This window comes from Eretmochelys imbricata, chromosome 13 (genome assembly GCF_965152235.1).
Source record: "Eretmochelys imbricata isolate rEreImb1 chromosome 13, rEreImb1.hap1, whole genome shotgun sequence".
Taxonomy (NCBI): Eukaryota; Metazoa; Chordata; order Testudines; family Cheloniidae; genus Eretmochelys; species Eretmochelys imbricata.
This window is the reverse complement of record NC_135584.1, coordinates 28,729,341-28,756,832: the sequence shown is the minus strand read 5'-3', so window position 1 is coordinate 28,756,832 and position 27,492 is coordinate 28,729,341. Positions and strand designations below refer to the sequence as shown.

At 45.7% G+C, this 27,492-nt stretch overlaps 1 protein-coding gene across 3 annotated transcripts in view; it reads left to right on the top strand.

The window, feature by feature from the left end:
• TOX2 (TOX high mobility group box family member 2) overlaps nucleotides 1-16,184 on the top strand; it is a 261,370-nt gene extending 245,186 nt beyond the window's left edge. For all 3 annotated transcript variants that reach the window (XM_077832419.1, XM_077832417.1, XM_077832418.1), the window contains 3 exons: nucleotides 2,378-2,785; nucleotides 5,145-5,275; nucleotides 14,951-16,184. In XM_077832419.1, coding sequence (XP_077688545.1) covers nucleotides 2,378-2,785; nucleotides 5,145-5,275; nucleotides 14,951-14,987 — 576 coding nt within the window. In that variant the 3' untranslated portion in view covers nucleotides 14,988-16,184. The remainder of the gene's footprint in view (nucleotides 1-2,377; nucleotides 2,786-5,144; nucleotides 5,276-14,950) is intronic.
• The last annotated feature ends 11,308 nt before the right edge of the window (nucleotides 16,185-27,492 follow it).

Here is a 27,492-nt window from a genome sequence, read left to right as displayed (position 1 = left end):
CTGTAAGATCTACCGATGAAAAATGCTGGCTAAGAGCTGATGCTAGTATTACTATATTATTAAGAAAATGTAGACTTCAGCCTAGCGTTCTCTTTGAGCACAGCTGCTGCTAGAGTTTCCCTGCAGGAACTCATCTTTCCCAGCCTAGTTCCCTCTGCCCCAGAGATCCCCTCCAACCCCATTTCTATCCTGACTGGAGCTAACAAGATTCATCTGACAGTCAGTAATTTATCTGACTCTTTATGCAAGGCTCTAGCACTCCTGTACAGGGCCCTAGCCAGTGCAGTGCTGTTACGTGCAGACACCGAGACAAGATGCCTTTAAGAACCACCACTGGACTTCTGCAGTTACTGTGGGTGTGGACATGTGCAACTTTTATGTCCACTTTTGTGTGTGTGTTTATGCACCATTTGAAGTCAATTGCAAAATTCCAATGCAGTGCAGGATTCTATGCATGTGGCTCTGTGTCTGTAAGAATATTAGGGCCTTTTCCCTCCCAACCCAGTTTCTCCTCCTTGGTCCTGCACCGAAGTCTTAAGCCTTAGTTGATTGCATCACAGTCAGTTACCATGGAAGATAATGTGATGTCCCAAATCCAGCATCCTGACTGATCTGCAGGATCAAAGAGGAGGATGCGATGGGCAGCAAGAGAACAAAGCCATCATACAAACACACACACTGTAGCGTTCGTAACTGTCAGGGTCAGAGCAGCTGAAAAGTGACTGTATGTGAGGGGCAGTTTTGATTCTAATAGATTTCAAGTTCTGCCTGGCCTAACAGCCTCTCACTAAGTCTGCCTAGAGCAACTCGCAGGATCTTGCCCTGAACCGACAACAGGCAGTGACATAAGGCAGTTAACTTAGCGACTGAGTGCAGGGGAGCACTGGCAGGGTTTGTGAAGGGTTTATGTACGGCAGCAGCAGCGGTTTGGTTTGGGAGGGTGGGGGTGGGTGGGGCGAGAGAGGCTTGAGGTTATGGCAGAAGTACTGGGAGTGTGTCTGAGGTGTGAGATGTTAGGGCTGTTTGTGTTACTGCAGCAACAGCTGTTGGGCTCAATCCTGAGAAGCAGTGAGAACCCACATTTGGTGGGACAGAATAAGAGTCTTTTCCAGGGAACAAAATGTACTGAAGTTATTGCTATAATATGCTGCTCTTTCCAGGGAGATGGGTGTGGGCAGTTAATTGGCGGGGACGGGAGAGAGAGATTTTCTTAATTTCAGTTAATCCAAAAGTCATCGGTCTGCAGAAGGGCAACTCTGGGTGAAAGTCAGATTAGGCAATGCTCCCTCTTTCTCTAATATGCTGCTCTTTCCAGGGAGATGGGTGTGGGCAGTTAATTGGCGGGGACGGGAGAGAGAGATTTTCTTAATTTCAGTTAATCCAAAAGTCATCGGTCTGCAGAAGGGCAACTCTGGGTGAAAGTCAGATTAGGCAATGCTCCCTCTTTCTCTGGCAGAAAGAAACTGTTAGTTACATTATAAAGCCCTCATGAAAAACCCTGCTTGCCTAAGCCAAAAAATATCCCATGTAGTCCTCTTTGTTCCAAAATGAGGCCATTCCTGCGTTGTACTTTATGAAGCCCTGTCAGGATTGCAGGAATGCACACGATGAAGAAGTCAGCATGTTACAATGCCATTCTTTTTTTAATTGGAAAAGAAAGCGATTCTATCACCCATCTCTCTGGGTCTAAAAATGAACAGCAGGCAGGCACCAGTTCTGAGGAGTTTGGCTTCCTCGTGCTCCAGTCGCTTCGGAGTCCACTGCTGAGTACTGGGCTTGATTTTCCTGGCTTTGGATATTGCTGTCAGTCTGGTTTTACAGGCCTGCTGGCTTGAGTTGGGTGGACGGGAGGAGGAACAAAGGAAAGGAAGGTGTTACCTGTGCACCTTTGTATTGTGGAGCCTGCAGAGGAGACTAGAATCAGCATGGAGGGATTTTAACGGGAAGGAATCAGTGACATGCTGAGAGCAGTAGGTGATGGTGCCAGTCTGAGAGGGGGCTGGAGGTATTAGGTGGGGAAGAGAATCAGAGAAACTAACATGACTTTTGCTGCAAGATTTTAGGGAATAAAACTGAGTCAGTGAGAGCCACGTGGTAACTGTGTGTTAATGTTGGGTTTAAACCTGTGTCTGAGCTTGTTGTTATTACCGTATCATGAATTATTTGTAGTACCACGGCAGCGAGGCGCCCTAGCGACGAACCTGGACCCATTGTGTCAGGCGCTATACAAACACAGAACAATCCTGAGCACTATCCTCACTGTGGGAGAGTTGGAGGCAGAGTGCCTGTGAGGAAACAGGCAAAGGTGGATGATGATGATGTTTTCTTCATTTAAAGAACTCCTTTTTCACTTGACCCCTGTTCTGTTTTCTTTCAGAGCTCTGCTGACCAGGGTGAGACGAAAAGCACCCAACCCAACCAACCTTCCAAAATGATACCACCAAAACAGCCCATGTATACGATGCCACCGCAGGCCTCATCGCCTTATCCTGGCTTAGGCTCATTCCTGTCCCCATCAGATCTGCAGAGTTACCGGGGACACCCTCACCCCAGCCTCTCCCGAACCCTCAGTTCCAAACCCATGTTGCCCAGCATCAGTGCCTCGCCACCTCCTTCTTTCCAAATCAGCCCTCCTCTCCATCAGCAGCTGTCTTTGCATCACCCACAGAGCTCCCTCCTCAACCAGTCACTCAGCATGCAGCAGGTCCAACAGCAATCCATCTTGTCTCCTTCCATGGCACTACAGGTACAGCCCCCAATGAACGCTTCACCTCCAGGGCAGCAGGTGAGTGGCCTGGATCCTGAATACCAGTCTAAAAGGAAACACATTTTTAAAGCAAGATCTGCTGTGCATCAGAGACTGTACTCTCAGTTTAAGTTTCTCATTTTACTGGTGGAGCCTATTACTAATAATGATTTTCTAGGTCATGACAGTACTAATCTGGCACTTTGGGCAAAGATGTCACTCTAAGAAAGTATTCCATTGTCAACTCCTTAGCCATGCGACTCTCCTGTAGATGGCCGCTGGCTCTGTTACCTCCCAGCTCTGTTATTTGTCTGACATTTTAAGGTGGGAGTTTGAAAAGGGAGTAAGCGGCTTAGGAGCATAAATCCTGTTGACTTTCATTGTATGTCTCCATGATCTGCCATCCTGGCTGCAGTGTAGACATGCCTTTAGACTCCCATAGCAGTCAAGGATGTACCAGGAAGAAGTTCTTGTAAGACAAGCTGTCCCCTAGTTGTCTATTGGGCTTCAGGTGAATTTAGCAGGGTAGAGCGGAGCTTTCTGTTCATCTGACGCAGTGCCCTGGAAAATCCAGCAAAGAAAGCATATGTGACAGCACTGAAATAAAGGATGAAAGCTCCTGGGATAACAACAGAGGTGAATGTAGGATTTTTTTTCCCAAAGATTAGCATGTGGGAAGAGAAAATAAGTAAAAAATGCAGAGGGGAAAAACCAAGCGTTTCATGGAATATGATTGATTTTGCAGTGTCTTCCCAGCAATGGGAAAAATTACCCAATTCACTTGCTTGGTAGAAGATCTGAAAGGATGAAAAACGGGCTTAACTTGAATTGCATGAAAGCAAAGTAGTTCCTGTATTGTGTGCTCATATGCAGGCTGCCCACCTTAAGATGAACAAACCATTCTTTGCAATGTCCAAACTCAGCCTGTGCGCCCACATTTAGAGTGGCCAGTCATGGGTTTCTGATATGAAGAAAATAAACCAGGAGGGGAGAGAGCTTTTGGATGAATGGGCGGCAATGGTACAAAGTACATCATATACCCTAAAGGGAACACTCTGGCATTGGCTAGGGATGAGTGGGATGACGTAAGAGATCGTTTCCGTCTCTAATTTCTAGGAGTCTCTGATTCTCCCATGTAACTAGAGCTGGGTGAACTATTCATAATGAAGGACTTGCTCTATGAATTTCACAGCTGTCAGACAACTTATTTGATGAATCTTTTACCCCATTTTTCTCCCAGCCAGAGGACCTGACTGACTAATTTGTCGAATCATTTATTTATTAGATATGTTTCACAAAATTAATCAAATAATGTAATTAATGAACAAGGCTTTTTCCATGATTCTGCCCATCCTATTCAGGACTAACTTTGAGAAAAGATCATTTGATAACCTTGGCATATAGAGTAGTGGGAAAAAATATAATATGAAATGGGCCTTGGTAACAAAATTCTCCCTCAGGCTACTAAAAGACATCCTATCCAAGAGAGCAATATCCTGCATACTCCAGAAATCCCAAACGCTCTTTACAGAGCAAATAATTTCAATATTGGCATGGTGTGGTGCTGTGTAAGCAAAGGTGGCCACCTTATAGAGTCAGCAGTAGCTCTCACCCCATGGTGGAGATAAGAGACAATCATATGGCAATCGTTTAAAATGGAGGTGTCAGGCAAGGTTGGACACAGATTTTTTTTTTAAAGCTTAATTCCACATATTTTGTTAGCAATTTATATACCAAAAATGAATGTTTCGGGAGAAGCCATGTTCTCAGTCAAGTAGCTGCCTTGATTCCATTGTTAATATCTGTTCCCTAACATTTGATAATTAGGTCACCCATGCACACACAGTACCATGAGAGGTTTTCAGATAATATGAACTCCCACAGTTCCTGTTAAATTGCCAGCCATGACAGTTGATGGAGAGAATGTTGCTTGTGTGGATATTCTTTAACTTGTTACTGTACATTAGGACAGGCTAATGTATTACTGCAAAGAGAACCGCACTTGAGATGGGAAAATGGCTTTCATTACCAGAATGCTGATGCAAAGGCTTTCATCACGTTGCATATTCTGCAGCTGTTTACCAAAGCTCTCCCTAGAAGAGAGGCCCTTAAAAACATGGGAGAGAAACAGTGAGATGAAGTAAATGTTGTCCTTGTATCAGGGATCATTCTGAAATGGTTCCACTCTCCCATTTTGTTCTTAAGCACATGCTCAAATTCTTTTGATTTCAGTGAGATTATGCACATGTTTAACGCTCGTCTTAGCTTGGTTCTGCCCATACTTTCTGGGCAGTATATTTGGACATGCATAGGCAAACATTAACTAGAACTTCTGCTTATCTGCCTGTTTGTATGGGTGTAACTTTTTCTTCCCTTCTTTTATTGTCTCCCCACACAGGACTTTTCACATATTTCATCTGAGTTTCAAAACAGTGTTGGACCCCGGTCACCTGGTGCATCAAACCCCCCAGGAAATACCGACTGGGACAATGATTATTCCAGCAGAGAGTGTGGAATTAACCACTGCAGGCCAGTAGACAAAACAATGTACTACTAATATGCTTGACGAGCTGTCTGCACTGTTCTCTTATGATCAGACACATGATAGTTTATAACTTCAAGAAAGGAAAATGTAAAAGAAATCAAAATGCCATGTTCCAAAAACATGCATTATTTTAACGTTCGTGTGCTCCTTTTATTTAGTAACCTGGGTTTCTGGGAAAGTGAGCTGTCCTGTCCCCAAAACAATTGCTTGAATCTGAGGACTAAAATGATAACAGGATAACTCAGTGAAGATTCCCATTAGCTTCGTCTGACTTTCATTCCTGAGCTGTGGAAGCAGTTTCTGCAGTGTTTCCAACTGCCGCTGAGCAAAGTTTTAATCAGCATTTTTTGACCAAAAAAAAAAAGGGGGGGGGGTGATACAGCATGGCCAGAGGACAGCAGGAGAGTGTTAGAAAGGAGCCTTATTCCCTGTAGAGGGAAGAAAGTTTGGTATAGATTAATTAAAGCACCTGAAGCCAGTCACCTGATAACCCTTCCCTCCGCCCCCTTCCCCCCCCCCCCCGCCGCCGCCGCTTCAGGGGAAGGAGTTGAAGACAAGGGAAGGAGTTGAAGCAGAGTGGATTGATGTTGGAGTAGAGAGCAGTTTGGAGGGATGCAGAGGAGAGTCTGGAGAAGTGCTGCGGTGGGCTAAGAAGACCAAGACCCTACGTAAAGGGACACCTGGTTTGTGCAGAGGGAGGGCAGGAAAAGAGGGAGGGCAGGAAGAGAAAGTGCGAGACCCATCAAAGTAGTGCTGGCAGTTTGTCACAGGGGGTACACATCCTCAGCTGTGTAAATTGGCAGAGCTCTGCCAGCTTACACCAGGTGAAGATCTGCCCCAAAATGTCCAGCAAGTTGTTCTGCTAATGAAGGTAAATGAAGCTGTGCAATTGTCCGTTCTGCACAGGCTAATAATCTAAACCATGCCACACGAGCAGGCAGTTTGAAAATTACACATACATTGAATATAAAAATATTTTTAAAAAAGGAAAGAAAATGACTGAATCTTGTGATTTTCTTGTGTAAGTAAATGCACAGTAAAGGCACATTTACATTGAGCAGGACAGGTCAGCCTGACCCACTGCTGTTATGTGCATTGGACAGTTCTTGTCTCATCCCTACCAGTATGGTTCTCATGCACTGAAGTGAAAAATCCAGCTTGACTAGTTTTGACTTCTTAAGTTTTGAAAACGTGAAAGACTTTTTCAAGTATTAGCAAGGATGGCCTCCCCCCAGCATGTGCTGGTTAATCAAGAGGAGCAGCTTCTTGTAACCAGAGAGAGGTTGATTTGCTGCCCCCCAAACTTGAGAAAACAAGATTTTTCTCTTGTCTGGACAGCTTCTGTTCCATGTTCGGGGGGCGGGAATACAGGACCTAATCCTGAAAAATGCTTGACTTCAGTGGGAGCTGTGGTATTGCAGTATTATGTCTGCAGACAATGGACTTGTCTTTTCAGCTTCCAAAATATTGGCCTCTAACACTTAAGCTAAAAAACTCCCCTGGCTAACACTAGTAGTATGTCCCTTATCTTTTCTGTAGGGCTGAGCACTAAAGGACAGCATGCCTCCCTAATACACACAAAGTACTTTACAGCAGGCACTCCACATGTCTCAGGACAAGACCTGTAAATTCTGCAGAGCTGAAGAGAGCTCTTTCTCATTATGCCATAATGAGAATTACAATATTGAGGATGTCAATGGAAAGTTCAGTGCAATGGCATTCAAGCTCTGAGGGAAGAATAAACTAAAAGTCCAGAAGCATCTTAGTTCTTGTAGCTGAGAGGGGGTGGGCATATTAAAAGCACTCCGGCCTCTGCTGTATCCACTCCTCGTGGCACAAAAGTGCAGTGATAAGGAGTTGGGAGTCATTTTATCCTGTTTACCCTGTGAGATGTGGATGCTGCCCACTCTGAAAGTATGGAAGGGGAAGCATGGTTGTTTCTGAGCGCTTGTTTGGTTTGACTGAGGTATAGTGCTGTACTGGAACATAATGCATTCACTATAGATAATAGCAAGCTTACAGGTATTTTGGAAATAACACACTCTTCTATGCCAGCAATGCAATTACGATCTCTTGATTCAGCCCAGATAGCACATACATTGTATTTGTTTCGGGGAAGTAAATAATCTTCTGAGCCTGTAGGATGCTTTGGACTTCTGTCTACTTGAAACAGTTCAGCTACATGGATTATTGCAGACTTTTCTGGGAAACCTTTGTGGGGAGTCACGAACCTGCGGACGCGGCAGGTAAACAAACCGGTCCGGCCCACCAGGGGCTTTCCCTGAACAAGCGGCGGACCGGCTTTGAGAACCTCTGGTATAGATAGTCTGAACGAAGTGAACTGCCTCCCAGACCCCAGGAAGGTACTTTTGGATATTAAGGCAAAAATGTTAAGACTTGGGTGCCTAAATTCAGGCACCTACATCTCTGAGGGTCCTGATTTTTAGAGGTGCTGAGCACCCACAGCTCCCATTGCAGCTGTGTAGGTCCACATTTTCAAAAGTGGCTTCAAATTTTGGGCACCTCAGACCTGACGACTGATTCGTCATCTTGGAAAATCTTTGCCAAGTTCTCTGAAGTTGGGGCACTCAAATTTGAGGTGCCCAAATGCTCTGAGCATCTTGTGCCGGCCCCTTTGAGGTGACTGAAGTTGCTCATCAACAATCGAGGCACCCAAACTCACTCGTTATTTCTGACGATGTTTATTGTTATGTATCTGTATGTCAGTGGTACTCCGGAGTCCTGGACCAGAGCCCCTTTGTGCTAGATGCTGTACAAACACATCCCAGAAAGGCCATCCTGCCCAAGAAAGCTTACCATCTAAATAAAGGTGGCCTGACGACATCATTTCCAGAGGTGCCGAGCACCTGACAATCCTACTAGCGTCAGCTGCCATGTCTGTCCTCAGCATTCGTGAAAATCAGACACAAAGCATCTCCTTTTGGGCACCAGAATTTAAGACACGCAAAATCAGTGGCCAGTTTTGAAAATGTGGCCCTAGGCGCCAAAGAGATGTCTGAACATTTTGGCCTGAAGGAGCAGCACTGGGTGCCAAATGTATCAGGAAAAACAAAACCCTCTTTAGATCCAGCAGCAGCAAACGAACATTTACACTCCGGAGCTTGAGAGGGCGATTCTGGTCAGGGCAGGAAGGGTTTCCACAGCATGAACTGCGCGAACAGTCAGGCCAGCATTCTGAGATCAACTGGCTCTCCCTGCTGGTCGTTTGGGCATCTCAGGAGCAGGTAGCTCTGAGGGGGTAGCTCTTGTTCTTTGGGGAAGCCAGAGGAAAGTCAGGTCTTGTTCTCATGCTATTTATGATACCTTGGGAGAAAAATAAGTGATACTCAGTGTGAACATCACCATTCAGGGCTGTCCTCAGTAGCCTCTTTCAAGCACTTAACGAAGCTCGTCAGTGAGTTCGTTTTATAAATGTTACGTGCATTTATCTCTGGTGAAAGGTGCTGGATTTTCAGGCCTAGGGATAAGTCACACACACCCTTCCCCCAGACTCCATGGAAGGAGCTTTCTGGGGATTGGGTGGGGAGAGAAGTTTCCCATAGTGCGCCCCTCCAGGCATCCTGACAGAGGTAGCTTGATAAAAAGTGTATTATACAGAACACTTGGGGTACCATGGTAGCCGCGAGAAGCACCATTGTAATTGGCCGGTGTGAGCTGTGTGCTGCTAAAACAAGCTCTTTAATAGCCTGACAAAAGCTGTATTGTATGCACAGGGCCCCATGTGATTCATGATCAAAGTTCATGCATTTGTCACAGAGAAAATATCAAATTTCATGGGTTTATCTCAGATTCCTGGAAGAATCATATTAAAACCACGCCCATTATGCAGAGAACACCAGAAAATAATTACAGCAAATTATAACAATGAACTGAACTGAGTATGGGTCTGTCTGTGTGGACTGTCTCTCCGTTCTTTCCACTTGTACAGACAGGGCTCAGGACTGAAAAAACACAGTTGCTATCGAGCAAAGAGCAAAGCTTAGTACTAGAGCAGGGGCTCTCAAACTTCATTGCACCACAACCCCCTTCTGACAACAAAAATTACTGCATGACCCCAGGAAGGGGGACTGAAGCCTGAGCCTGCCAGAGCCCCGACACCCCGAGCCGGTGGGGGGGGGGAAGAGGGGCAAAGCCCAAGCCCTTCAGCCCCAGGCAGTGTGCCTGTAACCTGAGCCCCACTCCCCAGGGCTGAAGGCTTTGTCCCCATGTGGTGCAGCCCGGGCTTCGACTATGTCCCCGAGCCCCAGCAAATCTAAACACCAGCCCTGGCAACTCCATTAAACGGTGTCGCAACCCACTTTGGGGTCCTGACCCACAGTTTGAGAACCACTGTATTACAGAGACTCATTCTGTTGGAAGCCCAGTTACCAAAGCTACACTGTTGCATTTCAGAGACAAATTCTTATTTCGCTGTAAGCACAGTTTGTCAGTGATTGTACCCGCAATAATGAATTTGTGCCTCTTGCACTTACTAAAACCTGGTATTTGCTGCCAAGATGCATGGTTTTCAGGGTCTATGGTGCATACACATTTTTGCAGGAGGACTCATTTTGCTTAACTTTGAATGCTTAGCCCTATATGTCTCAATGAGACTATAACTCCATCTGTCTATGTAGGTACTTGTATGTGAAAGCTGAATGTCTCCAGAGCATCTCCAACAAACTTCACGATAATTTGCAGATCACATTAAACGTTAAACTGGACTGCTCTTCTCCCATCATTTCTACTCTTGGCTGTGGATTGTTGACTACATGAATAAATTGACTTTGTATCAACAAAGTTTAGGCAATGCATGCTCTGTCAAAGGAAATTCACACCTCGTTGGGTTTGATTGAGTGGCACAGTTTTCAGTGTTATCAGATAATCACTAAATCGGGTAATTCCCACTTCAGCCTCAAAATTGTGCTCAATATAACTGTAATTAAAGCAACAATCTGGGGAGAGAAATCAGCAATGGGCTGGCGAAAATCTGAATATTTTCCATGGTGATGTGACGCACAAAGTGCTCAGGTTCCCGTTAGCTAGGATTGTACCAACCTCCCTAAAGCAACAGACAATCCCATCTTGCTTTCCAGATTAGTGTTTTCTAAGCTTCATGTCTGATCCATACATTTGCTTTGTTTCTATATATTTGTAGTCATCTTGGCCATTCTCTCGGCCAGTGTTGCATTGTTCTCTTGAGTCTGTTGTCCAGACAACTTTTAAATGATAACAAGATTGTGCTTCCCTCAGAAGACTATTCTGCATCTCCTAACTCCTTGGTGTTAGGAAGTATTTCCTGATAATTCAGCTGAAATTTTCCTTAGCTCAGTTTAATCCAATTACTGCTAATTCTATCCCACTAAATGATTATGCTCCTGCATTTATACCCTTCAAATACTGATATATCATGGTCACATATCCCTTCATTTATCACTCAGCCCAGCTGTGCATATTTAGCGTTTTAAATATTTCTTCACCAATCATTCCCTCCTAACACTTCATTATCATGTTGATTTTACAGAACTCCACCCAATTTTTCAATATCTTTCTGGTCCTGAGTTGCCCAGAACTGGAAGTAATAATATAGCTACTATCTCCCTATTACTGCCTAAAGAGTGACTATCATTTCTCTGATTTGTTGCAATCTAGAACTGTGAGATTGCGTGGCTTTCATTTTCCCAGGTACTGTATATCACAAGCTACGGACTCGAGTTGTCTCTTCTGTATCACCCCTTGGCCTCTTTCACCATCACTGTTTCTCAAGTACCTATTAAAGACCTGGGTTTTAGATCGCTTTCCTTCAAGTATATCAGCTGGCCTTTTTTCAGCTTGAAGCTCATTTTGTGATTACCTGCCAATCTTTCTAATCTCTCTAGGCCCCTTTGCATGTTTCCTCTGCCCTCATTGGCAGTTGCAGTTCTTCCCAGTGTAGCATTATCTGCAGATTTCATTTATGTTTAGCTCCCCCATCTAGATCTTTGTAGGTAGCAATACATTGAACACCTCCTTATGATTTAAGGCATTATAATTCCCCAGTCCCATAACCACTTTTCCAATCTGACAGAAATTTGCAAGTGTTAATATTTTCAATAAGATTACACAAGGCCCTATATTAAATGCTGTACTAAAATCCAAATTGAGGCCCTCTATTGCATTGCCTGCATCTGATAATTATGTGATTTGGTAAAAAGAAAAAAAGTATCCCAGTACCTCTGGCATGGTGTTTTCATTATAAACCTATGTTGGCGATTGCTTATAGCAGCTGATGTCCTCCAGGTCAGTGGTGATTGATCTTGAAAAGCTGAAGAACTAATAGGTCATCAAATGGAGTTGAAGAGAGATGTAAAAACCATCTCAGTTCTGCGGTTGTGATGTTAACGTCGTGACAATGCACTGTCACGACTCGTCAGCATCATGTGTTGGTGGAACATCAAGATGCAAACATTGCAAGACAACGTCTCATCTCCATGGGCTGATTGTCTTTATGACTCCGTAACTCCATTCAGCAAATTTTCTCCCCTCCCCCAACTCCACCTTGGGTTACAAGGAGAGAGTGAGGGATGGTCTCCTCTTCATCCCTCTGTACCTGGGAAAGATTCCCCACTTGCACTGCCTTTCTGGAGCCCTCTGCATGCTCCCCACAGCCTCACCGGTGTGAGAAGCACTTCTGGAATCAGCTCAACTTAGTCTCATGCACAGCAAGAGGCTCTGATCAGATCCAGTCGCTTGTGTCACCCCTACATTTCATATAAAACTCTAGAGCCACAGGATGAGTACTGTGAGGCTTTTCTTTTAGTATTTGCACCATGATATTAGTAGGGACTGATGTTACCAGACGGGTATTACCGACACGGATGGGTTTTCCCTTGTAAAGATGCTACCACATGTGTTCTTTTCCAGTTATGTGGTATCTGCCTGGCTCGTATTTTCTCAAAGATCTGGTCAGTTGTCCAGTCCTTATGACCCTCATAACTACTTATTATGATTTACTATTGGCCCCATTTCCCCACCATCCTCTGGGCACCTTACCAAAGCTGAATAATTTACTTTGGGATGCATATCAACCAGGCCTGCAGAGTTGTGTATGCTCAGTTTGTCCAAACGAGGAGATGCTCACTAATTCATACTAATGACTGGGAGAGCCATTCCAGATGGCTGAATTTTCCAAATCAGCAACTGAGTGAACAAGCTCCATAAAAAAGCAAAGATAAAACATCACAAATAGACTTAGTTTGCATTCAGTTATTTATGGTAATGCATTGTAATATACTAGGAAATGTTCTGTAGTGCATATTGTAAAATTAATGAAGTTTTGGTACTAGAAGACCTCACTACTGTTCGTTGGTATTAAATCTTTGCTAGTGCGGTAGGGAAAGACTGTGCATTTTAAGTGCAAATTATAAAACATGCAGATTAGTGAAGTGTGGGCCAGGCTGCGTTCCATTGCTCTTGTTTTATCAACAGCTGCATCAACCAGGCCTTCAGTACTTCATTGCCCTCATTCCTTTTTTTCTATTACTCTAGTTAATAATCACACACACAAGAATCTCCCAAAGTTGTATCATTTTTCTCATCACCTTTTAAAGCCAGACTTTTTTATGGGGATAAATTTGTTGGAGCAGATTTGTGTAGATTATGAAAGCCATAAAAGAGCCTTCCAGAGTTCATGCCTTCGCTTTTGGCAACCCTAAGTACTTTACTTGCATGACATAACCCCCTAGAGCTGGGAATGCCTCTTGTTTGGATGGCTCCATTCCGTTGCTTGTGGCTAATACGTTCCCAATGGGACCAGCTGGGGTCACCTGCAGTCCACTGCTAATGGCAGGTTAGAAATTCAATTGCCGTAAGAAATTGCAGATGACCTCATTTTGGCCGAAAAGCGATTGGGCTGCTGCTGTTCTGTGGGTTCCATGCTGGGAAACTGCATGGTATCATGTTGTGAATTCCTCTTGGGAAGTGTTACCATTGGGAGAGCAACGATCTGGTAAGCCCATTGATTTTGGTGGGAGTGCCAGGCTCATAGTACATGTCTACACTGCACACTAAGCCCGGGCCTGACTCAGGTTTGAGCCCAAGTCCCCCTTCTGTCCACACACAAATCAGTCTGACTCGGGCCATCAAGTACTCAGAACCTAGGTCCTAGGACCCTGCAAAGGGGCAGGGGGTGTCAGAGCCTAAGTTCTCCTGTGACTCAAGTCCAAGCCTGTCACATTGCAGTGTGGACACAGCTCAAGCTGCAGACTGAGTCAAAGGGTCTGCATAGTGTAGCATGGACCCATTAGCATGGCTGTGAAACCAGGTCTAGCAATTGTAAACCCAGGTTTACAGTGTAGTGTGAACGCTGAAGCACAGGCTTGGAAACACCGAGTTCACTGACTCCCACAGACCAGGCTTAGTGTGTAATGTAGACATACCCGTACAGAGCAAAGGAGCTCTTGGATAAGAGTTTCTCTGGCATAGGTGGCTGTAAAATACTCAGAAGTTGTTGTTTTGAGGCCTAAGGAGACAACCACTATTGGACAGGAGATGTGGAGACTGATCACATGTGTAAAGTTAACCCCATTTATTTAGGGTCTAATCCTGGCACTGGAAGTCAATGGCAAAAATCCCATCAACTTCAAACAGGGCGAAGATTTCCCTAAGTCTTGGCAAAGCAGGGCCCATGCAGAGCCCAGTTCTGCAAGCACTTACTACCAGGTGTAGGCTGTGCTTTTCCTGGGATTGATCACAGCACCGAGCACTAGGACTGGTACTAAGGCCCAGATCCTCAAAGTATTTAGGCTCCGAACTTCAATTGATTTTGAAGACGGGTCCCTTTGTTAGGTCTGGATTCTGGCAAGCACCGACACAGGCAGATAGGTTGGGGGAGCAGGCAAGGTGTTCCCCCTGCCCTTCTGACACCTGGCAACAAGGGCTTCTCAGAACAGCAGTCCCTGTACTCCATGGGGCTATGGGGCTGCTCTTTACGTGCGCCCCCAGGGCTCCCAACCCCCAAAAGGGCCAGCAAGAGACAGGACTATGGCTCTGCCACCAGCATGCAGCGAGAGGGGTGCTGTGCCCCGTGAACAGGTGAAGCAGCTGGGTGCTCTCCTGTGCAGCGGATGGGGATGGGGCGGGACTGGGCCTCCAGAGAGCTCACTCTCTCCGCCCCTCCCCCATGCATGCCAGTGCCTAATAGGCATGACAGATATTTGTTAAAAACTGATTGCATTAAAGTATTTGGTTTGGGGGAACCTAGTATGGAAAGTGTGTGAGGAGAATAAAAACTGAGAGCAAATGTTTGGCCTCCCTGTAAAAAGCAGATGTTGGGGCAGGCAAGGACCTGGTGTAATGCTGGAGGATTGTTAGGTTTATTGAAGTTCATTGAGAATTAAAAAGTGCCCAATTTGTTGCTGTTTTAATTGCCTGTTTGTCACATCAGGCATTGATGTTGCTGCTCGCACACGCACCCGCATGCAGGCCAATGCAGTTACATCTATTAAAATCTGCCTCATAACACCATAAAAACCATAAACCAGCTCAAAAGATGCAGTCACTATTTGTGGGAGGGGTCATTTCTATGCCCTCCCCTCCAAGGCGCCTTCCCTGAGGGTTGTTGATTTTAGAAGTGCTGTGCTGCCTGTCTCACCGCCCTCTGTCTCTTGTTTCCCTTACAGCATGCTGCCAAGGGACAAGTCACTCTACCTCACCTAAACCCACCATCTCTTTCCAATAAGGCTCAAAGGAAGGACACTTGAGAGGGTCTATAATACGGACCACCCAGAGGGGCGTCACGCAAGTCATACAGACGAGAGAGCTGAGCTAACACGTCTCGTTGCTGGCTTCATTTCCAGGCTCTAAGAGCAGTTTTCTTTTATTATTTTGAACTCTAAAGTCTACTTTTCGTGAAAGCCCAAACCTCATAAATCATGAAGAACAAAAAAAAACAAAAAAACAAAAAAACAAAAAAATAAGAACACCGTTTATCTGCTTGCCATCAGCTTAGCTATGGACTGTTTTCCTAGTGAACTGCTTTTAGACGCAGCGTAGGCCCAGGTCTGGGGTCCTGCCGCATTAGGCCGGCTCAGTAGGAGGATGCACTCTTTGACTTGCTAACAGCACTAAACTTTGTGCAGGAAAATGTGAAGTTTGTGTGAATATTGTACATGCAAAGGCCTTGGATGTCTGGCAAGAAAAAATAAAAGTAAAAACTATTCCTAGATGGGCGGGTGGAAAGACCAGCTGGCAAAATATGAAAGGAAAAAATGTGAAAAAGATCATGAAAAAATATAATTTGTTGGATAGTTGTAAGTAGTTTACTAAGTGTTTTAGAGCTGTGCTGAAGACATCCTTTAAGATTTTTTTGTGGAAAAAAATTCGTAGTTTACTTTATAGTAAAAGCATTTTATATTAAGTGTAGCACATTTTTTAGTTATACATAGAAGGGAGATGTGTATAAAAAACAAAAACAAAAAAAAAGCCTGCCAAACTTGTTTCTATTATTTGTACAGCAAGAAATGGACAATTTATATCCATGTTGTATGGCATTATTATATTTTTTTCAGCCATATGTCCATCTATTTAAAATTGCTGACAATGATTTTTGTCTATTTATGAAGAATTAGAAAGCAGAATTACAATTTATCATAAGGTGCGTTTTTGGGGGGTTTTTTAATTTTTTTGGATGGTGCTGTTTTCTCAGCACCCAGCACATTCAGTTCACAATGCTTATCTTACCTTTCTTTATAATAAAACATATGAAAAGTAGAAATGAACCAGACTCTTTTCTTCTTTTGTGGGCAGCACCCAGAGGTAATGTATAGAAACCAGCCTCACCTCATTGACTGTGGCCCCAGTCCTGCAAAGATTTATGCACATGCTTAATTTTACACACAGTCGCATTGACTTAAATGGGATTATTTGCACTGTGTAAAGAGAAGCATGTGCATATGTTTTCACAGGATCTCGGCCTATATATGCAATGGCTTAAATTTCTGATACCTACTCTCAACCTTATTAGACCTTAACATAATTTATTGTCTGGGAATTTGCTTGGTTTTTTTAATTACTAAAAGGTCATATATGAACATTAAACTATGAAATCCAACCATGAATGCTATATTTAATCAACTGTTAATAACTTTGTTTCATTACAACATAATGTTTTAATATGGAACCTGTGGACAAGATTTCAGTGAATTTTAATTCTCTGGGAAGTTTGAAGAATCTGTGTTATTCCATTAAGATCATTCAGACACAGAAAAGTCTGATACGAGGTGCTAAATAGCTTGAAGGACCAATTTTTTATTAATTTTGCCTCACAATTTAACAGATTGATTTATACATTCTCAGAAAATTCATCCTGTGCTATGAAGTAAGTGCTGCAGATTTGGGGAGGATGCACTGAATTCTTCATTCCATAATAAAGGTTGAGTCCCTACTTCCGTGCAAAACATTTTTCTTCTTTTTTCAAACTTCTAGGGCCAGACTCCCCAGCGCACTCTGGGGCTTTGCGAAGCTCTGGAGTGGGGCGCCCAGGCCTCGTGTAGTGAGCAATCAGTGCAGGAGAGAGGCTCCCGAAGTCCTGTGGCCTCAGCTTCACTGCTCACCAAAACAACACTGCCAGGGAAGCCCTTAAAGCACAGAGACATTAGTGTTCAGGGACTCAGCTTTTCCCCACCCCGGGCTCCTGCTTTGCATTCTACCATTTTCAGTTTAAACCGTTTAGAAGTCTTTCCTTTAGTGACTAAAACTCTTTTTGGTGGTCCTCTGTCTAGACACAGTCACTCTTAGCTGATATAATGGCACTGCCTACTGTGTTAAACTTTGTCCAAATTTCCTGTAAAATCTGCAGAGGCCTACAAACCACTGCACCTCCTTCAGGTTTGTAGGAAACTTCCAGTCTTTATAACATTTGGTTTCTGGAGTTGGGATTCCAACCTGTCCTCAATGACTATATCTCGCAGGAAGATTGTGACTCCTCACAAACTATTTGTTTCCTGCAAGTTTAAACCCTGACTCCTTAGAAAGTTTTAGCATCCTTTCCAGTCCTGCCAGTTGTTCCTTCGGTGTTTTATGGAAACAGTCACCTAAGTACATGAGGTTCTCTAGAGTCAAAATTCGGGTGAGATCACTTACTACCCTCTGAAACATCCCTAGTACATTCATGAGTTCAAAAGGCATTCTGCAGAACTGAATAAAAGTATTATTTTCTCGATCCTCGGTCCCACTTTAATCTGATGGCTCCAGATACCAAATCAAAGTTACTGAAATATTTTGCTCCTGATATTTTATCCAGGGGGTGTGCTATGCTGGGAAGTTGGCAGCCATCTTGAACTTCCTGGGAATTAAGTCTCCTATAGTCAACACATATGGTCAAATCTCCATTAGACGTTTTTACAGTTACAGCTGGGGATGCCTACGGTGATGCAGATTGCTTCAGACCATCGTTCAGCTTATGATTTAGCTTCTCTCTCACTAAGATCTGATATGCCAGGGGAATCTGATGTTGGGGCTGCCTCAGAGGAACACCCTAGCCTAAGCACAATCCAGTGTTGCACCTGATCGTATCTCCCAAATTCTTCCTTATTCCTGAACAAAACAGTAGCATATAACAAGAGTGACTCGTCTAGTCACTTCCTTTCATTGCCTTCCACAGATGCTTCTGCCAGATCAACTCCTACCTTTTTTTTACCCTCTTGACTGCTTCACATCTATTGGTTTCTGCTCTTGTGAGAGGCTTTGAAACACTGGTTAAACTGGACACTGATGTCTCACTAGCTGCACTGCCTGCCCTGTCACATGAATGGCTCTTACCCAGAACTCCCCCTTTGTAGCTCTGCACAGAGTTCTGCTACCCAGCAATCCTGGCTGGATCTTGGTAGCATCAAACACTCCCACAGGCTCGCTGCAGCTGTCCTTTATCCTAGGGGTATTATTGCAGGATGACCTGGCTTCACCACCACTTAATTCTGAGCCACCCCAGGGAGCAGTTCCTCTCCATCACCCTGTAGCCACATTAGAGGCTCTTCTCAGGCGCCAGGAGTTGCACCCAAGGGTCCAAGTTTCTTCCTACCCACACACCAGCAGGGGGACCTGAGTGCTGTCCACGGACAAGTGTGTTCTGTGAACACCCCAGGACTTCCTGTGACGCCTTCAGATCCAATCCACTCTTAGTACAACAGCACTGGAAATATTGGTCACCACAGAGTATATTTAGTATGCAGAGACCCCAAGTTCAGTGAGAGCTGGATTTCTCCTGTTGCCTGCAGTGGCTGATGATTTATAATCACCAAATAATCCTGCAGTACATTTTTCCCCCCTTTTAGCAGTGTGTGCCCTCCCTGGATCAGACTTATTTCAGCTCCTCAGTCCAGCAGCATTGTGGGTTTCCAGCCATTGTTGTCTCCAGACATTATAGTAATATGTGTCTGGGCAGCATTTCACATGGGCCGTTCAGTAGCTGCTGATCGTGCCCCTGCTGCATCAACAAGTGCTAATTTCCCTGGTGTGGCTTCCCCCGGCTTGGCAATTCCATCACCAATGGCCTTTGCCTTTGCATGGGCTGCAAATGTCATCTGGCCTGGGATGCACTCGGGAAACAGCCCCTCTCCTCTGACCCAGGCGACACCTATGAATAGCTTGCACTTGGGCCTCCGCCGATTTTTTAACCACTTCACTGCAATCGTTTCTTGAAGTGCAGCATCTGATATGAAGGAGTTACTGGGAGGCTGTGAATTAATGGCTAATATTCCAGTCTGTATAGGTTCTCATACCCCGTTCATCAGTGTAGATCTGAGCACCCTCCAGTCGAGCATTAAGCAACGTGACCAACATCTGTCATGTTTGTTCTCTCAGCCGCTCCCTAGAGAGAGAAGTGCAATGGCATGGCTTGTTTTGGTAGGGTGTGTCTTTTCTTCAATATAAATAAACCTATTGCTCCGTGTTTACTTTAAAGAAGGCAAGGTCACAGCAATGCACCTGGAGGAGTTTATTCCATAGTCTCGGACCAGCTGTCCAGAAAGCTCTGTCTCCCATGCCGACCAACTTTACTCTCAGAGTTAAGCGTTCCATTGTGCCCGAAGCAGTGACATCTCTACTAAGGGCAGGCTGTGGCTTCAGTTCTATTGAGAACAGTGAGGGGGATACAGCCATTTTAAAAGAGGGCAATTCTCCATCAGTTTCTCTGAAGATTTTGTTTACTAGCCTCTCCTTAAGAATAAAGTTTCCTTTACAAAAAGCAACCTCTAATCCTAAATGTTTCTTTTCAAAAACTACCCACTGTGCCAGATCTACTCCTGAATCCCCTTTCTGCCAACTTTTGTGCAGACAGGTGATGTTTTATAAGGATATGAGTCACCAGAAATGTGATGGCCACAGACAAATGTCAACAAGAGACCAATTTCAAACCTTTCCTATTAAATATTCATGACAAGAAATGAGAAAACAGCTAGGATAGAAAATTCAAGTGGCATAAAACCTAACGCAATGTTAAGTTTTACACCAAAAGGCCACCTGCTGGTACAGACACACAGGAATTAACATAGCATTTTAAGGCCATGTTGGAACAGAACCTTAAACTTAAGAGTCACAACCAACACTTCCATAATAATCATAGCTATTAGATACTACGAACATTAAGAGCTTATCTTAATTACAGCCTCATTTCTTTAAATGTAGATTTTAAAGAGTTTTAACTATATGGAATATTTGAAGATTCTGTTACTCCATTATTAACATCCTTGGGGTGGGGTGGGGTGGGGTGGGGGGGAACAAGGTCTGATACCAAATCCCATGTTTTTTAAATGTGCCCATTTTTATGTAGATGATTCTGAGCCATTTTAGTGTTTGTGGTCTCCAGATTAGTTTAAACTGACCTTTAAAAGTAGATTCATCCTTTTCATATTTCACCCCTCCACACCCACCATCACAGCAGGGCAGAGTTAAGGTTGTTTGGGGTGTGATAGAGTGTATAAACCCCACACTGGTTAACATGGCTTAACAGGAGCCTGAGCCGAGTTAGGCCACTGGGTGTTAGGCATAGTGGGTGATGAAGCCCAGCTGGGTGGTTGCTATAAAAAGGGATGTACTGAGTAGAAGGGGTTTGCAGGAGAGGGAAGGAACTTGTCAGCCCTCTGAGTATCAGAGCGGAATCTGGAGAGACACAGAGAAGCTACCAGGCTGGAGCATGCGCCAGTAGTGAGCCCCAGCAGAAGGGCAGGACCTGGGCCTCCAGGGAAGAAACCCAGCAAGGCATTCACCTGACGAGAAGCTTCAGGAGGGAGTGCCCCAGGATGGGCCTGTGGTTGAGGGCATTGGGATGAAGGAGCCGGGAGTGCACCTGACAGAAAGTTACAGGAGAGAGGAGGTAGGGAGTCAAGCTGTCTGTGAAGGACCTGGGGAAGGTGGACGGAAGACGGTCCTGGGATGGAATTAGCCCCTGAGGTGGGCCTAGAAATGGGGCACAGAGAGGCAGTCCTGAGGGAGCTGCATTCCAGCAGAGAATGGAGGCGCTAGGGAGAAGCCAGAGGCCTGGGGACCAGAGAAGGGGCTGTGTTAAGTGCAGGCTGCAGAGAAGCAGCACAAGGCGCTCGGAGATGGGAAGTGATCGAAGGGGTGGAATGCAGGCCATAGGAGAAAAGGCTGAAGGAACTGGGTCTGTTTACTTTGGAAAAGAGGAGATTGGGGGGGGGGGAGGGACAGAACAGAAGTCACCAAATAGTTGAAAGGCTGCCATAAAAACAGATGGAGAAAAGTTGTTCTCTGTTGCCACAGAAGGCAGGACAAGGGGCAATGGGCTCAAACCACAGCAGAGCAGATTTAGATTAAATCTCAGGGAAAACTTCCTACCTATAAAACAATGGACAATGGAACAGATGCCTGTGGAGGTCGTGGAGGCTCTCAACAGGAGGCTGGAGAGCCATTTGTTGTGGGTGGTATAAACCCAACCAATCCTGCATTTTGGCCAGGGGCTGGACTAGATGACCCTTGTGGTTCCTTCTAACCCTCTGGCTCTATGATTCTAAGTGGCCCAGGGAACAGAAGTGCGTCTGAAGGAGCAGACCTCGCTGCTTCAGACAGGGTCCCTGGGCTGGAACCCAGAGCAGAGTATGGGCTGGGCCCTCTAGCCAGCCCCGAGGAAGGGGTGTACAGGTCAATGTAAGGACAACTGAGCCCAGCGTGGGGCTGAAGAATAGCCCAAGAGAGGGCAGAAGGAGCTTTTGTGTTGGGACATCTTTGGACCTTTAGTTGAACTTCTGTTACTCCAGAAGGGGACGGAGTTTAAAGTGACCTGGTCAGAGGACTGAGTCACGAGAAGAGGCAGACCAGTGCAGGGCTGGAGTGACTGTTGGCAATAGGCACTAGATGAGAAAAGCTGCTATGCCATGCCCAACCAGGAGGGGACGTGCCAGAGGGGAGTCCATCCTTTCCACATGGGGGTCTTAAATGTTCATTTCAATTAAATCTTTAACCTATATGGGTTCTACATACCGTTCTCCAGGCACAAACGCTAACACAGCTGGTATCCCATAGAATAAGCACCCATTACAGGAACACATTCTTACCTGAAATTTACCAATTTCTATTTCCTACTTATAAGACCCCTTAGAAACAGAGGAAAATATTTCTCTCAATTCTGTGTGTCTTTCATAGTTTGTTTCTCACTTCCTTTCAGCACAAGCCACTCTATATTGCATTGACAAATGAAGCAGACTGCCTATAACTTTTTACCTTTGGTCACTGCTGTCAATAAATCTGTGGTTTCGCATGAGCCATGGGCACCTTATTAGTCTGTTTGGATGAAACGTTGGCAGCCTTTTATTATTATTTATTATGAGTATTGCCTTCGTACCTAGGAGCTACAGTCCTAGACCAGCACCACATTGCACTCGGCGCTGCACAAACAGAACAAAAAGATGGTCCTGCCCCAAGGAGCTGACCCTCCAAATTTAAGACAGATGGACAGACAGACAGATGGGGGAGTACAAGGAAATGGTAAGACAATCGTGGGCAGCATGATAGGCCTGCTGGGTAGGATGCTGGAAGTTTTCAATACTTCCTTCTTGAACCCTCCCATTTGATCTGTGTTTGGCTATGGTTGTGTGCTCTGGTGCAATCACAATCCTCGGCTGCCCTCCATGCAGCAGCTGTCACCAAGATAAATTCCAGAGGCCTAGGCCAATAGGCAGACTCCAATGGGACGTGGTGGGTCATGTCTTCAGCTCTAGGGAAGCCTTGGATGTTTTATGAAATATATTCAGGTAAAAAACAAATCCTGCTGTCAGTCTGACATAAAACCCTTGTTCTCATCAGTTTCCAATATCAGCATGATGTTATTGCTAGTGGCAGCCCTCCCCACAGAAAACATTTATTCTCTGTGTGAAAAACACAGGGAACTGAGATTTGAAGAGAGCCCTGCATTCATTGGCCAATTTACCAACCACAGATGATCCCCTTCAACCCATTTCCCTCCTCAGTCATGGAAAAATAAAGGCACGTGTAGGAAACTGTTAGGGCCAATGCCTGCTCCCATGAAACACAAGGCCCATGTATTTTATTCCTGATCCTGGAATAATTGTGAGCAGGGCAGTGGAGAGAAATGCAAAGAACTGCCAGTTCCCTGCGAAACCAGCAGAGTTCCCTCAGCAAGCCTATGGGACACTGTTTGCACTATGACTGCAGCAGTCTGGCTAAGCAATAAGAAATTGAGCTGTTGAGTAAGACAACAAAAGTTAAACTCTTCCATGCTGGTGTTCTGGGTAACCCCGCTGCTGTGAATCAGCCTTTGTATCACTAGTGATCTTGGTCCATTTTAAAATAGAACCTGGGAGAGTGATAACATTTCTGAAAATGATATCTCAACAAGGCCTGGGATCTTCTGTCAAGTGTTTAATTACTTCCCAATATCAAAGCAGGGAGATTTCCTCAAAATATGCAAGTATGAAACGAGAACATTAACATGAAACCTAGCTGGAATTCTCACAGAAAGAAGATAGGACTTCTTCCAGGGGCTTTTCTTGAATGTTAATATTATTTTATGTAACAGGGAAGTGTGGCCCTGCTAATTTGGTAGTTATAGGCAAACTGGTTCAGGGGATGGGTAATGGGACATGAAGCCTTCTACTCCAGAGAAGAAATGCTGGACCCACTAATGGCAAGACTTTTGACTTTACCCCAGGTCACTGGTTTGAGGCCCACCCATGCCTGCAGTGGAAAAAAAGTTATTCTCATTTAGTGTGTGTCCAGGGACCTCTGTGAAATGAGTCGGTAGGGCTCAGCTCAGCTCTGAGAAGACCAATTGGGCATGATCTAGGAATTACAGGGTGAAATTCTCTGCCCTGTGTTATGCAGGAGGTCAGCCTAGATGATCATAATGGTCCTGTCTGGTCTTAGAAGTTCTGAATCTTTGGCTACATCTACAGCGCACGCTTCTTTTGGCAGAGCGTCGAGTCCATACAGGGGTAGCCCCCCTCGAATGGGTATAAACAGCCGTGTAGACTGGCAGGGACAGCTTAGGTGAGTAAAGACACACCTGAAGGGTGTGGGTATGTACCTGAGTATGTCTCCTACATGGCTCTTTCCTTACCCAAGTCATGCCTCCCTGTCTACACTGCTGTTTTTAGCTATGTAGTGTCCTGCTGCAGCACCATTTCCAGCCACAGAGAATGGCTCTCATGGGGAAGGCAGTGGGGAAAAGCTCATCCTGGCAGAGCTTTTGACTGAGTAGACACGTGTAGCTACAACTGCAGTGTAGACACATCTTGCTTTTCGCTGCGGTGTGTAGCTGCACATACCCTACACGTTGCCAAAAGTGTGAGCAGTGTAGATGTAGCCATATGATGTCTCCATCAAACAAACCATGCCCCAAAATGGCATCAGGGGAGATGCACAAAGACTGATGATTTCCTGGGGGCGGTTTCCCTCAGCAGGGCAATGCACAGTTGTGAGCACTGTGGGGGAGTTTACATTGCTGTGGCCCATATTGCGACTTTTTCGTTGAGAGCCAGAGGTCTTCCCGCTCCATCCAGCACCTTGCACAAACATGGAAAGAGCAAAGGCAGGAGGAGAACATTGATTTACAGCACATCTCTCTTTACCAATCAGCTGCTCTCTTTTGAGCTGCCTATGCGCATGTGATGCGGTGTGCTCCCCACACTGGCCCTGTCAGAGCTGAATTAGGCCAGGTGGGCCCAATCAGTTAATTAGGCTGCAAAGGGGGAGGAAGGGAGGAGGAGCTCTAGGCTGGAGGCAGCTAATGAGAGAGAAGCTCACCTGCAAGGAGCAGGCGGGGCTTCTACAAAAGCCAGGAGGCTGGCAACAGAGGTGATTGCTGGGAAAGGGGAGTCACTCCCTGGGAAGGGGGTTGGGAGCTGATACACCCAGAGCAAGGAGGGGAACTAGGAGTGGCAGGAAGCAGTCCAGGGAAGGAGCAGTGAGGGCTGGGAGACTAAAGCCCAGAACTACTGGGTATAGGGCTGGACGGAACCTCAAGAGGTTTTCAAGTCTGGCCCCCTGTGAAGAAGCAGGACCAAATATACCTCCAAATTGTTTAGCTTCTCTAAAGGGGATGGTCACAGAAAGATTGCAAACGTGGGCCAGCAGAGCAGCTGGACCTATGCAGCTTCCTTTGTATCAATGCTGCGTATCCCTGAAGTATCCAGCTTCCCTGCGGGCTTAGTGAAAACTCCTCCCAGCTGGATTCCTGTTTTATGTGTGTAACAGTAGCCGCTAGGGTCCGTGCAGATTGACCCATCATGGGACTGGTAGGAGAGTTTTCAGAACCTTGAGCTACATCCTATTGCCATGACGCTGCCCCGTCTCCACCCGCAGTCCTGGGTTTGCCACAGTTGTCCTGTCACTGGATTCCAGTTCCTCTGGGGCAACCCGATGCAGTTTCAGGGTAAACCAACAATGGGTATTTTATTGCCACGGATACTTCTGAAGAGGTTCCAGGCACCAGGGTCTCTGACACCTTCTCTGTCCTTCCCAAAAGCACCAAGGGGCAGATTTTCGAAGGTACAATTGGCAGTTAGATCCCTCCCCTTCCCACTGGAAATAAAGGGATGTTTGCACATCTCCCAGCTGCCATGCCTCACCATGCTCAGGGCGGGTTGTGATTCTGGAGTAGCCTCCCAGGTCCTGGCATTGGTCTAGAAAGCATTGGCATTAGACATCTGTGCAGGGGGGTGAAAGATGGTTGGCAGTGGGGAGAGACCAAAAGGGGTTAATAATCTCTGGGTGGGGGATGGCAAGTGTTTTGCCTCTGCAGATTTAGACTCAGGATTAAATGGTTCCAGTGAAAAACAACATTAAATCTTTCAATTACTATCCAGCCACATGACAGGACTGGGCTGTTCCAACCCCATCATTCCCTGCTGCTCCCCTCTGCAGTTAAACAATGACCACAGGACCGCTGCTGCCTGGGCTGGTGGTGGGCACAGTGACGTCACTCGGACAAAGACGGGGTGAAGCTCTGTGCGCAGATCCAGGGCAGTTGGCTATTATAGGACGAAGGAATTAGGATGAGATTGTGCAACATGCCAGCCCAGTTAAATCCCTCATAATCCTTACATTTTCACAAAGGCAGCTTTGCCTAACCTGCATTCCAGCTGCTAGCCAAGTGTCCTGAGTTGGAGTCACTCCAGCATTCCAGCTGGAAGCACCGCTTTCCATTTGTCCATACTGCAGGAACGGCGTCTCGCAATACATTTACGTCTACACAATACCCAGCAAAGAAAAGTCAAAATACTTCTGTGCTGCACCCCTAGAAAAGGGAAAGCAGCACCAAATAACCCTTCTGTAACCACTCCCAAGAGGCGAGCACAGCCTGTGTGCGTGGGGTTGGGGGAGCATGCTGGCTAACGACATGCAGCAGTTATACCGTGGGATATGGCATGGGTAAAATACAGGAAATCTTGGTTCAATTCCTAGCTCTGCCACAGACTTTTTGTGTGACTTTGGGCCAGTTAATGGAGTTCCATCATGGCTGACTTCAGAATCACTTCTGTGGGGGCTTCAAACTCCTATGCTTGCCTATAGGAAGCCACATTGTTGCATGGCAGAGCACCATTCTATCTATCTGAGGTACTTATGTAGCCCTCATCACCATAGCCTCTGAGCACCATACCCTCTTCAGTCTAGTTATCCTCATAACACCCCTGTGAGGCACAGCTGTTATCCCCAATTTACGGATGAAGTTGTGAAGCACAGAGTTTGCCTAGGGTCACACAGGACTTAGACTTAGGCTAGTGCCCTTGGCTCTGGGCCATCTTTCCGCTGAGTCTAGTGTATAATAACATTTTTTATAGAACCTTAGTTCCAGGGCCAACTTTAGGCCTGGGCAGGCTGGGTGGTGGCCCAGGGTGGACTGCTCAAGCAGGTGCTATGCGCACAGTTTGGTACCTAAGTCCCCTGTGACCACCAAGAGCCACCTGGGCTGATGGAGGAGGCAGGCGAGCAGCAGCGTCTGGAGCGGGCAGAGGGACCCCAGCTACAGGGGGGCAGTTGGACGACCAGCCAAGTCATTCCTCCGGAGCAGGGATGGCCCTCCCCACTGCCGCTTCACTGCCATGTGCACCCGCTGCTGTTCCTGTTCCCTGCCCCCTCCGTTTCTCCCCGAGCCTCCCCTGGCCACACTGCTCTGGACTGGGAGCATCCTGTCTGCTGTGCAGGAGGCTGATGTCGGGGTGTGTCCCCCTGCCAGTGTACCAGGTCTCCGCAGAGCTGGGGTGGCAGCACCGGGGGAACTTGTCTGTGCTGATGCCTCTCTGGGTCCGGAGTGGGAGCTGCCAGTGGCTGACCATGTCTGAACAAGTCTTCAGGCTCCTGATCCTGATTGCTTTCTTAAAGAGACAGTGTGTTATACACACACTCCCTCTCTCACACACGCCAACTCTCTCTCACACACTCCTGCAATACATGCTCCATCTCTCACACACACACTTGTGGTGGTGGTGTTGTTGTTGTTATTACTTCTTGGCACTTCCTTGCAAAATGCGCAATGCACATATATTCTCAGTAATTTTATTCTTTCAAACTCATTAAGGATTACAGTGCTGTTTAGTTTTTTGACTGGTCTGTGCATTTCATAATTTTATTTCTCTCTTAGGCTTAAATTTAATTATTTGAGTAGTGAGTTCTAAAATGCCTAACCTGTCCTGGCTGAAGTGATTATCATTATTACTTTTATTACCATATTGTGCATTGTCATTCATTATTT